The sequence below is a fragment of the Astatotilapia calliptera genome, chromosome 22, assembly GCF_964374335.1.
Source record: "Astatotilapia calliptera chromosome 22, fAstCal68.1, whole genome shotgun sequence".
Taxonomy (NCBI): Eukaryota; Metazoa; Chordata; class Actinopteri; order Cichliformes; family Cichlidae; genus Astatotilapia; species Astatotilapia calliptera.
In genome coordinates this window covers 8,223,063-8,239,535 of record NC_137442.1, presented here as the reverse complement: position 1 = coordinate 8,239,535, position 16,473 = coordinate 8,223,063, and the positions used below count along the sequence as shown (strand labels likewise).

Sequence of the window (16,473 nt, the reverse complement as noted above, 5' to 3'; positions counted from 1 at the left end):
TAAAAAAAGTTTATTACTGCTGATTTTGTTTGATTCAAACTGTGCAGGTAGTAGAAGGAGTCAAAAAAAGGTGGAGCAGACTCTACCTGTGTCGCTGCCTGGCTGCGAGAATACTTTAAAGATGTCAGGATTAAAAAGGACATACTGTAATAAGGACTAATGGATGAGTTCAGGCTACTGAGGCCCCTCAGTGGAAAGACAATTAAAGAAATAACAGGGAGTTTGAAATCCCCAGCGTGCCAACCAGCAGCGTGTGATGAGACTGTGACAACATCCTCTGCAGCAAACATGAACTTCAACGGCACCTGGAAAGTTTATTCTGAGGAAAACCTTGAGGAGTTTCTCAAATCCATAGGTAAGATATTTTAAAAACTAAAGGATTATTTATTTCCTGAATATATTAAATGTTTTTTTTGTATTTATACTTTCCAGGTGCACCTCAAATGATTATTAAAATGCGTAAGGAAGTGAAACCGGTGATCATCATAGAGCAGAACGGCAAAGACTTCACCTGCACCGTGAAGACTCCAGCCTGCACCAAAGTCCACTCGTTCAGCCTGGGAAAAGAGTCAGAAATAACAACTGTGGATGGAAGGAAGTTTAAGGTAGTTCAGGGACCTCATGCTCAACACATTTGAGTTTTTAGAGTTTTGTGAATTTTAAATTAATATTGGAAGGAGCAGTGCAGAAATGAATGATGTGATTTATGCAGGCACAGTAAGCAGGAGACGTATCTCTGCTATTTATTTACCTTTTAATATTTAATTGTTATTGACTACAACAATGATTTTGTTCCTGGTTAGTGCATTGTCAGAGAGGAGAACGGGAAGCTGATAGCTGAAAATGACAAGTTTACCTCAGTCAGAGAGATTCAAGGGGATGAAATGATTGAGGTGGGTGGCTCTAATTCTTCTTAAAACTGCTATGAATGTGAATCATCCACGTTCTCCTAATGTGTCTGCTTACTGTTTATATCTAGACTATCACTGCTGGCTCTATAACCTTCACCAGCAGGAGCAAACGTGTCTGACCGGCCAGCTCATGGATCCCTCTCAGAATTCCTCATCTGAAGATGAACGGAGTTAACTTATAACTAAATAAATAAAGCTGAAGTTAATAAAATAAAATGTGCAAACACTATAAAACTCGTATCGTTATTTACTGTAAGGCAGTATTCTGATTGTAGAGGGCGCTGTGGGGATTTTTAAGTGCACGCTTTCGTGTAAACGAAGAAGAAGCAGGAAGGCGCCTTTTGAGTGCGCATGCGTTGCTAATTTTTCCCCCTTCGCAGCCTTTCGTTTTCCCTCTAAAAGAAAACATCCTTCTGCTACGTGAGTGTAACTTTATGGCCAGATACATGAGGCCTCCAAACACGTCTTTGTTTGTCAGGAACATCTCTGATGAGTCCAGGTGAGTCCTCGTAAAGAAGCCGCTACTCGTCTACGAGTTAACTCGTGTTAATTGTAGCTAGTTAAGTTAGCCTGGTAGGCAAGGTAGGCCTCAACGTGCAAACTGAAAGGGTAACGCTGACCGGGAGCAGCGCCGCATTTCAAATCTACGTTACGTTATTTTGGCCATATATGTCTTTGTTGTGGTTTTATAAACATTATTAACGTCTGTGTTGCTCTTTAGACGCGAACTTTTTCATGTTTACAGTCAAGCTATCAAAGCTAACTGGCTAACGAAAGCTGGTAAACAGCTCCGTGAAACTTTGAAAGATTTTAAAGGAGGCAAGAAACCCTACAATGTGGATTTAATATGAAGGGGCAAAAATTAATGGCCTCGGCTAACGTTAACCTAATGTTTGTTGGCCGTTATCAATTTTAAACACGCGTGGTTAATTGATTAGTTACAATCTGAGGTCTGTTTGCTGATTTAAGTTTGTATATTTAAATGTGATTAGCACAGAAATTCTCATTTAAACTGGCAAAATACTGACCTCAGAATACACGATCGCAAATGAAAGCTCGTTTTAATTTTGTATGTGTAGCTTGTGAATTAATCTGTACCTGTAATGATTTCCTCATGTATTTGTTATTATCATATTTCATTGTTGTTGTTATATCTAGGTTTAGTCTCAGTGTTAATCTAATCTGACCACACAGGGTTGGTTTAACTTGGTTTTAAAAATACTAAACTTGCTAGATGTGTTAATAACTAGTTAAAGTTTTGCACTAGTATTTAAAAGCAGAGTGAAATGGGTAAATCGATCAGAAATCATCAACATTTTGTTCTCAATCATCTTAGAATTGCCCAAAAAATGTATGGTCCAAAGTTTGGGCATATGCAATGATTGCTGTGATGTTTTAACGCATATATTGAAAATTAAAGGTCAGTCCAACCACTTTCAGGCTTTTTAAACACATTGCAATCTGAGGCAATATTTAAACATGAACATCTCCAAAACTATTAACAACACAAACCAAAATAAGTATCACTGACCTCTTTCACAACTGATTAACTCTGTTTGACATGGATGTTGAAGCTGATTTTAATCTCACTGACACTGTGACCTGAACTTAATTTCCTTAATTTCTTCAATTTTACATTTGCATCTGTGGACGGCCTTGTAACTGTTTATAATGTGTCAGTGCTACACCAATGACATTAACATGAATTGCATGTTAATATTAAAAAGTGTGGATATTTTAAAGGGATAGTTCACCTGAAGAGTGTGGCAAACTGTGAGGAGCTTTTTTGCCCCTATTTTCTAAACATTTCCCAGATTATTTTACTAAAGAAAAAAACAATGGACTACTAGGCAATGAAACTTCTAAAAATTACAATACCCGTGAGCCTTGGTGGCTTTTGCCTTGGAGAAAAGACCAGTCGACTAAAAATGCTTTACATACAAGGACAAAATCTTATCTGGACACAAAATAAAAGATTGTTTCTTAACCAAATTAACATTTTTAAGCTTTATGTGCACAAGTTGAGTGTTTTTCATTTTTGCAATGACTGTGCACATATATAGGCCACAAGAAGAGAAAACCAGTTTCCTGTTAATTTAGGTCACTTGATAAAACAGAGGGTATTTTGTACTTGAGTAAATTACATCCACAACATGGTTCAAATGCTTTATATTTTAAGGACAGTTTTGGTATATTTTTCTTTCTTTGAAGGTGAGAAGCTCTCTGAGTGACATTAAAAGCATTTGTATGAAGGGAAAACCCTGAAGTTGTATTTGATATATGATCAGGAAGTCTTATATTCAAAGGGGATGGATGGAAAATGGGCTGATTATGTGACCACAATTGAATCATGAGCAAAAAATACAGGCTGTTGATTTCACTGCTCTCTGATATCGGAACTTAATGTACTGTGGGGCAGGTTAGTTACCATCAGCTGGGTTAACGTGAGACACCTTCGTAATACGGAAGTTACCCAAATCCTGCTTTGTCATCCAGGCCTCTCGTTTCTTGGTTGATTAATAAATAAATAAATTTTAAAAATGCCCAAAAGAGCTCCTCAGTGTTTGCCACCTGCTCTGTTTAAAAACAGTCCTGCTGGGATACAAATTGTCTTTGAGCTCTTTTAACAGGTGGATCACCCTCCAGGTAAGAGGAAACAAAATGTACTCTGAGGTGAACTGTCCCTTTATTCAGCAGCTGCTCTTCCAGCTGTTGCCACTGGTTGATGATGTAGGTAGAGATGCCCGTGATGGTCAGTTGAGTTATACTTGTATTTACGGTGTTCAGGCCTGAGGATTTGCGGCGTGAGTTTGGCCGCTATGGGCCGATAGTAGATGTCTACATCCCACTTGACTTCTATACACGTCAGCCAAGAGGATTTGCATACATTCAATATCCTTTCCCAATGACTTTTAACTGTGTATGCTGCTGCTAACAAATTATTTAAATTTCCTTTCGGCAGAGAAGATTTTTATTAATTTATTTTTTGTGATGCATTTTCTTTTTGCACATAATCTGATTGAATATCTAACACGCATATTTCTCTGTTATTGCTTCAGAAAATGTAAACGCGTCCAGTTGTGGAAACCGGCCACAAAGAGTTACAAAGACCCATATAGAGTAGCTGTAAAGACACACAGACCTGCAGGATCAGAGGGAGGGAAAAGGTTGAAAAGAGAAAGTAAAGCATGAAGAGGAAAAAGGGAACGGAGACAAAGCTTGGATTTGGATATGGCGGCAAAGAATGGGGAAAAGAAAAAGAGGTTTAAGAGGAGAAAGCAAGCAGGAAACCCCCGAGTCTCTGTGGGAGTCGGTTAAAGAGTGTAAAGATCAAGATGAAGTTCAAAGTCAAGCATGGGCAAAGGTAACAAGTCTGAATTATTTTGTATCCTCCCATCCACAAATTTGACATGACACCAAAACCAGCTTTCCCTGTGACACTGATGAAACGATTTAATCCAGTCTTATTGTGTTTGATTTTTATTTTTTTATATATAGTCACTGTCGTGATCCCTCAGACAGTTAGATGATATGTTTGAAAAGAGCTTGCTTCATCTTTTATCCCTTAAAAAAAAAAAAAGCAGTCAGCTGAGCGTGTTTGTGTTGTTTTCTCACCTGTCTTACAGTAATGTAAACGGTGTCTTTTTATAAATGTTTTTACATGGTAAACTGGGCCTCACAAATTTAACTAAAGTAAACGTTTATGAAGTGCATGGTTCTTTTTCTTGAGAAGCCTTTTATTTGTTTAGGAGAAAAAAAACATTTCTTTAAATTTGTGAGGCCTTAAAAAAAGAGAAAGAAACAGAAACCTTAACCACTCAGCATATTTGAGGACGTGCGTGATGCCGAAGATGCTCTTCACAGCCTGGACAGGAAGTGGGTCTGTGGTCGCCAGATTGAAATCCAGTTTGCACAGGGCGACAGGAAGAGTAAGTGTCTGGTTTTTGTGTCTGAATTAGATTCAAACACTTTGAAATATTTTTGCTGTTGGTTTAAATATTAATCTGTGACTTCCAATGATAGAAAAATGTGTGACCAGCTCGGTTTTATCTCTTTAAAAGGAACCCTGATTATTTATTATTTATTAATATTTAGCTGGTGGTCTCCTCCCCATGAAACATGGCGTTTAAAATTAGACCCATTTCCAACAACATGCCGGTACTCTGTTTTCAACATCTGCAGACACTGAATTTATCTGACACCAGTTTAGTATTAGGAAGCTTTCCTCAGTGTGAAGAACAACTGGAAATTATCCTTTTATTTATAAGGAGACATCAGAATCGACTCTAACATTGTCCTGTTAACTTTTCAAAATATAGAAAACAAGCAGATTTACTGAGTAAATTGGTGAGAATGCATAAGTGTTATTCATGCAATTTATCTGCACTGGTCTCATTTCAGCTCAGTTACGCTGCTTTGGTTGATGCATGAGCCAACGGTTACATCAGCACACTGGCTTAAGCTGCTGAGGTGTGCTGCAGTCTCATCTGGAATGATACATGTCGCCACTCAGGCAAAAACAAATAACCTGCATCAGTTCTGTGGCTCCACACATTTATTTAACATGCAAAAGATTCACGGTTTGATGCCAGGAGGAGACAGAAATCCATTTGTGGTCGCATCAGGACAAACGGTATAAAATCTGCTGAATTAAATATGTGGAGCTACCCACTGTGGCGAATCAGTGTAGTAAAAGCTTCCCAATGAGCCTTACATTAGTACACTCTTGTTCAAGCTGTTAGGCATCATTACCCAGACTGCACTGTGACATAAACAACAGTCACGAACTGAGACTGAAAGGATTCCCCCTTCCCCCTCAACGTTTTAACAACCAAGAAATCTGCAGTATGCGTCGTCATAGTCGGGGTTCCTTTTAAATCACGTTTTCAGATTTGTTAAGTGTTTAAAATTAAGCATCAACCATCATGGTTTTAATTGTTTTCTGCTTTAACCACTTCTTCCTCCTCTTCTTTTTCACCAGCACCAAATCAGATGAAATCAAAGGAGCGGCGTTCCCCAGGAAGATCCTCCCGGTATGACGACTACGATCGAGACAGCCGGCGCCGACGGTCACGCAGCCGCAGTTACGAAAGATACAGGTCGCGCAGCCCGTCTTACGATCGCCGCCGCAGACGTTCGGAGAGTCCTCGAGAGTGAGTTAATCTCTCAGAAGAGAGTCGGTCGGTCCCAAGTGTTCTTTGTGAGAAGGAAAATAACGTTTTCATTTTTCCTTAGGTCTCGTGGACGGGTGTATGGAAGAGGAAGAAGCAGGAGCCGCGAGGATGACAGGTACAACTTCTCTTCTAGACTAAGACCACATTTACACAGATGTAGCCTGTCTGTTGTTTTGCTTCCTAAAATCCATCTTTGTAATGTGCTACTGCAACCAGAAGGTGGAAGTAATGTAGATTTTCTTTGCCAACAACCATTAAATGACAAATAGGATAACGTGAGACTAAATGCCCTGGAATACCCACGTCACAATACAATACAACACTTGTGTCCTCAGTTCAGCTGCAGCGGTACAACACACCAGGTTGGAAAAATCGAGAGGTGCAGAAACAGCAGCTTGTTAATTTGACGTCAGCTTTGTCATACAGCGGCAAAGGCGACTCCAGATGGTAGAAGGACTCGAAGGAAAGAAATGAAATGAGTTCAATGAAGAAAGTGTTTCTCTGCAGTTGACAGCTGCTCATTTCCATAATCGCAGTTAACACGAGTCCTTTATTTACTTATTTTTTCATCGACTGCCATTTGTTTTAGAGACAGCTACTGAATGAAGACTGTCGTGTCCAGATGAACTGAAAGATGCAGGTTGGGTGTAAAGCAAGGTGTGACGCGTTTATTTATTTAAAATACAGAAGGAACCAGGTGGTCCAGCCATCGTGGCTCTATGTTGTGTGTGTCAGCATCAAATTGTTGGACAGTGTCAGTCTTAAACCATTTGGCGCACACAGCAGCACAGCTGGGTGAAAACTGGTAGCTTCATGAACTGGTTTTTAAGCTCTTTTGTACTGATGTGGTGATATTATTGAACCCCACAGTCTTTTCCTCCTTTACATACATTACTGTTCATGTTATCCATGTTCTACCAGTTATTGTTAGATCTAATATGCGTCATTTCATCTGTAACGGTGCCCACAAGTTAGAAATTCATGGGATATCATCAGATTTGACTCTTGGGGAGTAACCCTAATGATCCTTATGCTCCGAGGAGGAAATTCCACATTTAACACTCATCAGTTTTCAGTTTTAATGAGAGAAGAGGCGGAAAAAATAAGGACCAGACAGTCAATCACGTCACCCCACAGCCAGTTGAAAGTAAAATCTGATCTGCACTGCATCTAAAAGTGTGACGTATCACTCTTTTACTTTGTGTGCCTTCAGATACAAGCAGAGACCCCGGAGAGTCTCCAGAGAGCGATCCCGCTCCAGGTCCGCATCTCCACGAGAGAACGTCAAACCGCCGTCCACCTCCCACTACGTTGAGGAAGAAGTCCGACAGACGCATTCCCCGTCCCGCTCCAGGTCCCAGTCTGCGTCGAGATCACACTCTCGCTCACGTTCTCGGTCCCGGTCCTGGGCCGGGCGCAAGACAGGAGGACGCTAAAGCAGAACCCACTCCCCACCCCGTTCCCCCGGTTCTGTCAGACAGAGCAGAGCTGGTCGTTTTGTTAAGTAAAGGTGTTTGTTTGCCATGAATGTAACGTCCATTTGTAGAAAGCTCGTTTTCGCTATTCCATTTTAAGAACAGCGCTGCAGCTCCTCGGCTTGGTTTTATAAAGTTGTTCGGTGATATTTCTCTTTAGGAGCAAGATTCAGCGGTTTCTGCGCTCAGCCTGACGGGAAGAATATCCAGTCTTTTTTATATATACAACCAGTTACTGATGATTTTTGTTTTCTAAACCCTATGCACCCACTTTTGCTAAACAATCCCTGACATTCAGTATTCTAAGGAAGTATTGAGTCTGTTGGTGAACCAAATGCATCTTTGTGTGTTTTATAACTAATCATGTACTAGGTACTTTACTGTCAGCCAGTTTCACCGCTGTTTTTTAAATTTACATTTGTTCGACAGCGATAAACCATCACCATGAGATAAATGTGTTCAAGGTTTTTTTAAAGATGTGTTTTATGGAAGAAACCGAGAACTTCTTGAAAGAAAAGGCATTAAAGCTGATGGTGTGCGTCTGCAGTTTAGTCAAGTACATGAGCACGGGTGCTAAAACGCACAGAGGTGATGCTGGGGTCCCTAAAGTGTTAAAGACGTCAACAACAAGCTGACCTATACGGTCATTTGTTTTCTTTGTGGTGTTTTCTGTAAGAGTTAAACCCTTTTTTTTTTTTCTGTTTTCCCCCCAAGTTGTTGTTTCTTTGAGGAGAAGCAGGTTTACTTGACGGTGTTTTTCAGAACAACTCGTGTCGCTGCATGTTTTATTCTTATCTTCTATCTTTAGTAGGGAAAAAAACTGTTATTTTGATTAATAAATGGTTAACTTTCGGTTAAAGAAAACATTGCGTGGCTTGTTTTTGTACTTGCTTGACCAAAGTTCATTATTGAACACAATTCAGAGTTTTCTCCTCCTCGGAGACCTCGGTGTCCTGTGGATCCCCAGCGTCTGCCTGGAAAACGGAGCAGGACAGTCTGTGAGCACGGCCCCGTCCATCGATTTCCTTTTAATGGAACAACTGAAATTAGATTCTCAGCAAAGAGGCAGCCATGGATGAAATCGGACGTGTCTCATTGATCGCTGTACTGGAAAAATGCATCAGTCAGATGAATAAAGCTGCAGATGCTGGAAGTCCTTATCAACCATGCAGTCACCAGTATGAGCATAATCACAAAAACAAGAGGCTGCACCACGATGATGCTGTAATCAGACGGGTTTCTGGGTTTCTCTCAGTCCCTGCCACTCCTGGTCAGTTTAATCCAGCTGTACTCCACCCTGTAAAGATTGTAGTGTCACATCTATGATGTCAGTTATCCTTAAACCCCTAAAACTCCTGTTTGGACTTTTTGTACCTGCCACCTTCTAAAAAAACACACAAAATGTACAGAGATGAGCTGTAACGGCTGAAGATCGAGCTTCATTTATTGTTTCTACTGCTTTTCTATCTGAGCAGAACTGAACAGCTACATCACCAGTATCATTTAAGGTGAACTATGAGGGGGGTTCAATACTCAAGATCAGGTTTATTTTCAGTATAAGGCTGAAGATTTGGTAAACAGACTGATTCCTATAACACATTTCTATTTGAATACTTTAAACATGTCTCAATCACACAAGCACTTTCTCTGTTTACACTGCAGTGAATAGGTTGGGAGCATAAACACATACTCGGGGTTCAGTGTCTTGCCCAAGGATACTTTGACATGCAGACTAGAGCAGCTGGGTTCAAACCACCAGCCTTCCGATTCAAAGATGACCTGAGCCACGGCCATCTATGTTTAATAATTAATGTGTTAAGAAATTAGTTGTGAGGCGGGGCTCCTGGAAGAGCTTAAAAAGTTCTGTGTGAATGTAGGGGAAAATATTCCAGCCTGCAGGGTTGGAACCGTAGATGATCATTACCAGGACATGACCCCAGGCTCACATTGTTGTGATTTACACCACCACCAACCTGCCTATTCAGTGTACTGTTTCACTGGTTAAATATAACAGCCTGATGTTTGAACACCCTTATTTTTATAAGAATTATTTGCTTGTTGTAGCAGAAATAGGAAACAAAGATAAACCAGACAAACACTGGTTGTACATTTTACTCTACATAAATCAAATAAATCTTTTTTTCTGGTTGATTGATAGATAAGCACCATAGACAGTTTATGATTGGCAGGTTGACAGATGAGGTCAGGCAGGAGTCTGTTCGCAGACGACGTTGTGATCTTCAGAGGTGTTAGAGAACCTGGAGAGTTGGAGGTATGAGCAGTCAGTAGAAGCAAGACTTGCCAGATGGCAGCAAGACCTGTTGTGAGGAGGAGGAGAAGATTCATGAGTGTGGTGGAGGAGGGTTGGAGTGACAGAGGACGATACTAGGGATAGGGTGAGAGGGAGGCAGGGACTGTGGGGTCCCATAAAGGGAGCAGATGAAATCCATTATGCAAGAAAAACTCTGCAAATTACAAAGTTCCTTCATGGAGGAAAACAAAATGAATAGATATGCATCTATGAAGGTGCATTAAGAAAAAAATAGGATTTTTCTTTGAATTCCTCATTAATTTGTGCAATTTTAAAAACATATTCTGGTAAATAGTCAAACAAATATTCATGAAAACAATTAGCCTGAAAAAACAAACATGGAGGCGCATGTAGTAAAGCTCTCTATTGTCTATTGTGACATCTGTTGTTGGAATAAAGTAGAATTGAGGTTCTGTAAAATTAATATCTCTAGTTTTGGGAGTACCGGTCTTCAATTCGTTTGTTTGTTTGTTTGTTTTGTCCTCGGGTAAGATCCAAAAATATCCTACTGTTTAGAAAATGAGAGCGCCGTCTCAGAACCCATATTCCCACCAAGGCCCAGCCCAGTTCACCCAGTTCTGTGCTGCTTTCATCTAAATTTAGAGGATCAAACCAGTCCAGGATCCTCTGGGTTCAACCAGAAATAGGCGACAGACAACCAAATATTTTGGAGCACATTTCACCCCTGATGACTCGCAGGAACTGGCAGGTCGTCCATTCATACTGCTGCGAGGTAAATGGCAGCAGACCATTGCCACGGAATTGATTGATGGTGTTTCACACTCTATAAGTCGAGAAGAGTTAGTGCCAGCTCGCCTCATTTGTTTTTGCCCAGTTCATGACCAACAGCAGGGAGTTATATGTCTACCAGTGGGAAGATTTTACCTTTGATAAGAGATGAAAAATAAAGAAAAAATGCTTTCATAGGTCAGAAATCGGCAGCGTTACATCAAAAAGGCTTTTATGGTTACATTTTTATATGGAAGATAAAAGGTGAGTTAATGCTAAGTTATTGATTTGTATTTAAAATGATCGGTTGTGTCTGGTTTTACTCATTTATCTGGAAGTTTTTATAATGATGACACAAAATAGTGGTGAATAGACTCCTGTCTCAAATGGTGTCTGCTGGGCTGTGGTTTAGTTGTAACTCAGTAAGCTGGGGCTTTTATTCTGCAGGAATGATGATTACATTTAAAAGCATCAGCAGTGAAATGTAACCTAACAGTGTTGTATTTTTTCTTAAATCACACTATAAAATAATTACTGCTGTATCAGCATGTAACAAGCATTTTAAAGCCATTTTTCTTATGTTTCAGCTCATTTTGAAAACTAGCTTTGCCGTGTAAATTTTGAATATTTAAAAAAATAAGCAATTGAAGCTCTTCTCTGGGATTAGGTTATTCTCAGATATTACCTGGTATATGCTCCTTTGCATCCTTTTTTTTAAACTTGTTCGCTAATTAACAACTACACAAAAAAATGTAAATACATCACACATTAAAAAGATGATAAGTGAAATTTTTCTAACCTTAAAGAAAGTGACTTATTTTCATGCTCAAAATGAAAAGCAGCAGACAAATGTTCAGGTTCACACTGAAATAAAGATCTAACTGATGTGAATGAATTTTTATACCTTCTAAATTACACTGTGCTGTTCTGTTCCTTTGATATAATATAAAATATCAATAAACCATTTTAAAGATAGTCTTAGTCAGTAGTCTTCGTCTCTATCCATAAAAACATGCAAAACCTTTAAATACACCCGCGTTCCCCTTCACAGTTTTCTCCTTTTGTTCTATGAAAATCCTGTTCTGACCACTGGCACATGTGCATCTGTGATTTCACCACACGTGAAAAGCAAACATCAGCTTCTGTTTCCAATGGGCTACATGGACTTGTACTTTTCAGGATTGTAACGCTGCATCCTGTTGCATGTGAGGGCAATCTTCAAACTTGTTAATGGATTAGCTGCAGCTCAGGAGGTAAAGCAGGTCACCTACTGATCGGAAGGTTAGTGGTTCGATTAGTAGTAGTCCCTGGCTCCTCCAATCTGCATGTCAAGTATCCTTGGGCAAGATACTAACCCCAAATTGCTCTCCGATGCATCCGTCGGAGTGTGAATGTGTGTGAATGTAGTTATAAAGCACTCAGTTTAGAGGGAGTGCTTGTGAGAATGGGTGAATGTGGCATGTTGTACAGAGTGCTTTGAGTACTCCGGGAGAGTAGAAAAGCACTATATAAGAACCCATCCATTTACCATTTTTTCATATACAGCGCTTTCCTACTATACCTGAGTACCGGAGCTTTATACAACATGCCCTTCACTCATTCATTCATTCAGCTATTAATCCAAGCATGTTCGCACACATACAGACTCTGATATTTACTTGGGGTTCAGTATCTTGCCGAAGGATATTTGACCTCCATCTACCTTCTAAGCTGCAGCCGCCCCATATGTGGTGTGTGTCTCGTTTTAACTGTGGCTTACTACCCACCTTAAATGACAAGTAGCCAGACTTATTGCAATTATTTTAAAGTGGTCTTGGGCAGTAATTCTCCAGACTTTCTGAAGAGCTTTCAAAGTTTATCTTTGTCACTTATCAACAGAGAGCTACAACAGTGAAGATCTACTGGCATCTGTAAAATATGGTGGGGGCTGTCAATGCATGGGGCTTAATTTCAGCTGGTGTTGTTAAGGATCTGCTGAAAAGTACCTTCACATTTTGATCTATCATGCAACACCATCTGGGATGAATCTGATTGGCTTCCTTTTTTGTTTCACTGCCAATGCAGTAAAAGCATCCCTAGACAGTGGAACATTACTGAAGCAGTGTGGGATCATGTTTATGGAGTACATAAAAAAAGCAGCCAAGATCCAAAGAAGAGCTTTGAATGTCCTTCAGGAAGGTTGAAAGGTTCTCATTCTGACAGAGAGAAGGTGAGATCACAGGTGCACAGTGCAAGTGGTTAGAAGAAACACTGAACTCCTAGTATATAAATGAGTTTTTCTCTCTTTTTTTGTTACAGAGCTGCTAAAGTAGAAAATGGGAGACTGGAACTTCCTTGGTGGGATCTTGGAGGAGGTGCATATCCACTCCACCATGGTTGGCAAGATCTGGCTGACCATCCTGTTCATATTCCGAATGCTGGTCCTGGGCGTCGCCGCAGAAGACGTTTGGAATGACGAGCAGTCCGACTTCATCTGCAACACCGAGCAGCCGGGGTGCCGGAATGTATGCTATGACCAGGCCTTCCCTATTTCCCTCATCCGCTACTGGGTGCTCCAGGTGATATTTGTGTCCTCGCCCTCCCTGGTGTACATGGGTCATGCCATCTACCAGCTGCGGGCTCTGGAGAAGGAACGCCACTGCAAGAAAGTGGCTCTCCGGCGGGAGCTGGAGGCAGTGGATGCAGAGCTGACAGAGGTGAAGAAGAGGATTGAAAAGGAGATGAGGCAGCTGGAGCAGGGGAAGCTCAACAAAGCACCACTGAGGGGCTCTCTGCTGTGCACCTACGTGGCCCACATTGTTACGCGCTCAGTGGTGGAGGTCAGCTTTATGACGGTTCAATACATCCTGTATGGAAACCGCCTGAGCACCATTTACAAGTGCGAGAGGGAGCCGTGTCCTAACGTGGTGGACTGCTTCGTCTCGAGACCAACAGAGAAAACTGTTTTCATGATGTTCATGCAAGCTATCGCCTGCATCTCTCTCTTCCTCAGTCTGCTGGAGATCATGCACCTTGGCTTCAAGAGGATTAAGAAGGGCATTCTGGACTACTACCCACACCTGAAGGATGACCTGGACGATTATTATGTCAGCAAGTCGAAAAAGGACTCAGTGATGCATCAGGTTTGCATGGGAACGACTGTGGGACGCAAGAGTACGATTCCCACAGCACCAAGCGGGTACACGTTACTGCTGGAGAAACAGGGCAACGGACCCAACTACCCTCTCCTCAACGCCTCCTCCGCCTTCGTCCCAATTCAAGGGGACCCTGGTGGAAAGCCGGACAGTCAAAAGGAGGGCAAGGAAGGAGTCCCGAGTCCCACGGAGCACAACAACAACTCCAACAATACCAGCAGTGAGACGCGGTCCCCTCCTTCAGACAAACAGGAGCAACGAGAAGATCAATCCCCACCACATCACGAGGACCTGGAGCGTGCAAGATCTGAGTACCCCACCCTGCCTGTTTCAGATGCCTCCTGCAGCACAGCGCTGTCAGGCTTCACGAGGAAGACACGAAGGATCACCCCACCGTGGAACTGCTCCACAGTCGTGGAGGGAAATGGCTCAGACAGCGGAGACTCCTACAACGGGAACAACAGCATGAAGCTACGAAGCGGCGGCGGCCCCAGAGCAAGGATCCTCTCCAAGTCAGACATTAAGAGACAGAGCAGACCCCAGAGCCCGGACTCTGCAGGGGAGCTGAGCTCTATATCTCGACACAGCCGGGAGAGCAATAGTCCCGCCGCCTCCCCACCAAACCGGCGAGTGTCAGCTGCCAGCAGCGCCAGCAGCAGACGAGCCCCGACTGATTTACAGATATGAGGACTGCTTAGAAGAAGCCATTAAAACACGATTACTGCACCTTTTTCACAGTTTAGACTTCTTTAAAAGACAATCACAAAAAGCCTGCAGAGATTATGCTTGTGCCAGACATTCTCCAGTCTTAGAAAGAGCATATGACAAACAAGCAGTCTAACATCTACTCTTCCTTTTAGAGGGATTCATACTAGGATGCACAGCCTTGTTTTCTCAGATTTCCAGGTCAGTTTCAGGCTATCAGAATGAGCTTCAACCCTCAAACAATCAAGCTATAAAGCTATGTTAGCAGCTGACATGACTGAGTGGGGCCTCATGATGTTTGATGATAAGTCGATTTATGAGTTATTCTGAAATGTTTTAATGGTCAAATGAAGGCTGAAGGGTCACACACGCTGAACTGTTTAACTGAAACATGCACCTAGCACTGAATTATTGCTAAACTTAGCTATCACAGATAAGAATGGGTCCTTGTCTCAGAAACCAACTTAAGAAAATGCCGACTTTTATGTTTGTGTGGTGCACTGTGCGCTAAACACATCTGCTCAAATGCTTTATTAACCTTTCATTTTTTCATATTTACAATTAAAATAAAGGCTTGCAGGTAATTCACAGACAGTATAAAAGATGGGCAGGGAACTGTAGCATCCTCAGTGGCTAACAAGCTATCAAGTGGTAAGCCAATGAGCATTTCCTGGATAATCCTTCTTCCTTAGAATATCCATTTACTTCCTGTTTTTTGACTTAATGTTTTAATAATATGACCCAAACGGAGTGACTTAACCCATAAACTATTTGAGAAAGTGTTTGCAGAGCTCAGGGCAGAGGGGTGCTTCCCCATTGACTTCTTTGAGACCCAGGTTGTTTTTGAAATCACAGGAATCACCCCCTGGTGGACATTAGTAAGAATGCAGGTTTAAAGCGTTTCTGCATTGGCTTCACTTTTCAGACCTCGAACCTGCGCCTATGTTTTATACTGTCTGAGAGTTCATAGCAAGTGTTGTTTTCTCTCTTTTGACCTCGACTTAAATAACAGTACTGACTAGGATCATTTACCTCATTAACATAATGCCTTTTATAGATTTCTTTCTTTTCTTTTGACAAGGGGGGATTTTAGTTTGCCTTTTAACTTGTCAGGGGTGAGACTGAGCGGGCCCACTGGCTGGTGGAGACTGATTTTGCACCTCTGCATCATAATTATGATTTCAATCATTTTTATGCAACAAAGGAGTCAACTTGAGTCATCTGTTTTCTTTGTTACGTTTGACATGAAATATCTTCAAGACTTTTCCAGCAGTAAATTTCACTTGCAGCAAAACATGAGTGGTTAGAAAATAACATGCATATAAGCCACAATGATGTTTCCATGACTGTTGCCACACAAGTGAGCCAATTCCTGCCAACAAGTGAGTAAATCTGTAGGATTTACAGAGAATGGTCTGAAAAACAGAAAATACCCAATGAGCAGCTGTTCTCTGGGAAATAAGCAGCCAGACTTCCCTGAGATTAAATGACAACAGTAATTGAAATAACAAATCATTACAACAAAGAGCATCTCTGAACGCACCAAAGCTTGAAGCAAATGTGCTACAGCAGCAGAAGACTACATCGCGTGCCGCTCCTGTCCACGAAGAGCAGGAAACTGAAGGTACAGTTCACACTTACTCACCAAAATCAGACAACTGAATACGGGAACAAACCTGCCTGGTCTGATAAGTAAAAATTACTGCAATGCCATTTGGATGGTAGGGTTAGAATTTGGTGTAGAAAAACAGAAAAGGATGGATCCAACATGCCTCAAGTCATGGTTCAGACTGGGAGTGGTGGTGTAGATCACAGTGTGATTTTCTTGCCACACTTTAGGCCTGTTATTAGCAAGTATATGTACCTAAGAAATAACCAGAGTGCACACATGTTCTGGTAACTACTTCCTGCAGGATCCTTTGTAGCCAGACACTTCAGTCAGTCGCAGCATCTGAATTCATCCATGATGAAGCTTTAATAACAAATGAAGAATTTCCATCAGCAAAATCAAGGACCTTCAGGACAGAGAAAGGC

The 16,473-nt window shown here is 41.4% G+C and overlaps 3 protein-coding genes across 5 annotated transcripts; all 3 read left to right on the top strand.

Annotated features, from left to right (window-relative positions):
- The first annotated feature begins 47 nt into the window (after nucleotides 1-47).
- fabp10b (fatty acid binding protein 10b, liver basic) lies at nucleotides 48-1,145 on the top strand. The gene is made up of 4 exons (XM_026155850.2): nucleotides 48-355; nucleotides 433-605; nucleotides 804-893; nucleotides 980-1,145. Exons 1-4 carry the CDS (start codon nucleotides 160-162, stop codon nucleotides 1,028-1,030), a joined length of 510 nt encoding a protein of 169 aa, XP_026011635.1. The 5' UTR covers nucleotides 48-159; the 3' UTR covers nucleotides 1,031-1,145.
- A 91-nt stretch (nucleotides 1,146-1,236) lies between these two features.
- On the top strand, nucleotides 1,237-8,424 carry srsf10b (serine and arginine rich splicing factor 10b). Of its 2 annotated transcripts, none has more exons than XM_080296316.1 (6): nucleotides 1,237-1,410; nucleotides 3,699-3,805; nucleotides 4,739-4,840; nucleotides 5,893-6,064; nucleotides 6,147-6,200; nucleotides 7,299-8,424. In XM_080296316.1, exons 1-6 carry the CDS (start codon nucleotides 1,346-1,348, stop codon nucleotides 7,519-7,521), a joined length of 723 nt encoding a protein of 240 aa, XP_080152442.1. In that variant the 5' UTR covers nucleotides 1,237-1,345; the 3' UTR covers nucleotides 7,522-8,424. The 2 variants fall into 2 exon arrangements, with proteins under 2 accessions (XP_080152442.1, XP_080152443.1); XM_080296317.1 differs by lacking the exon at nucleotides 3,699-3,805 and adding an exon at nucleotides 3,971-4,275 and having other exon boundaries at nucleotides 1,253-1,410; nucleotides 4,734-4,840.
- A 2,275-nt stretch (nucleotides 8,425-10,699) lies between these two features.
- Nucleotides 10,700-15,433, top strand: gja9b (gap junction protein alpha 9b). Of its 2 annotated transcripts, none has more exons than XM_026155782.2 (2): nucleotides 10,700-10,864; nucleotides 12,899-15,433. In XM_026155782.2, the coding sequence occupies exon 2, from the start codon at nucleotides 12,916-12,918 to the stop codon at nucleotides 14,419-14,421; it is 1,506 nt and encodes a 501-aa protein (XP_026011567.1). In that variant the 5' UTR covers nucleotides 10,700-10,864; nucleotides 12,899-12,915; the 3' UTR covers nucleotides 14,422-15,433. The 2 variants fall into 2 exon arrangements, with proteins under 2 accessions (XP_026011567.1, XP_026011568.1); XM_026155783.2 differs by lacking the exon at nucleotides 10,700-10,864 and adding an exon at nucleotides 12,317-12,809.
- The last annotated feature ends 1,040 nt before the right edge of the window (nucleotides 15,434-16,473 follow it).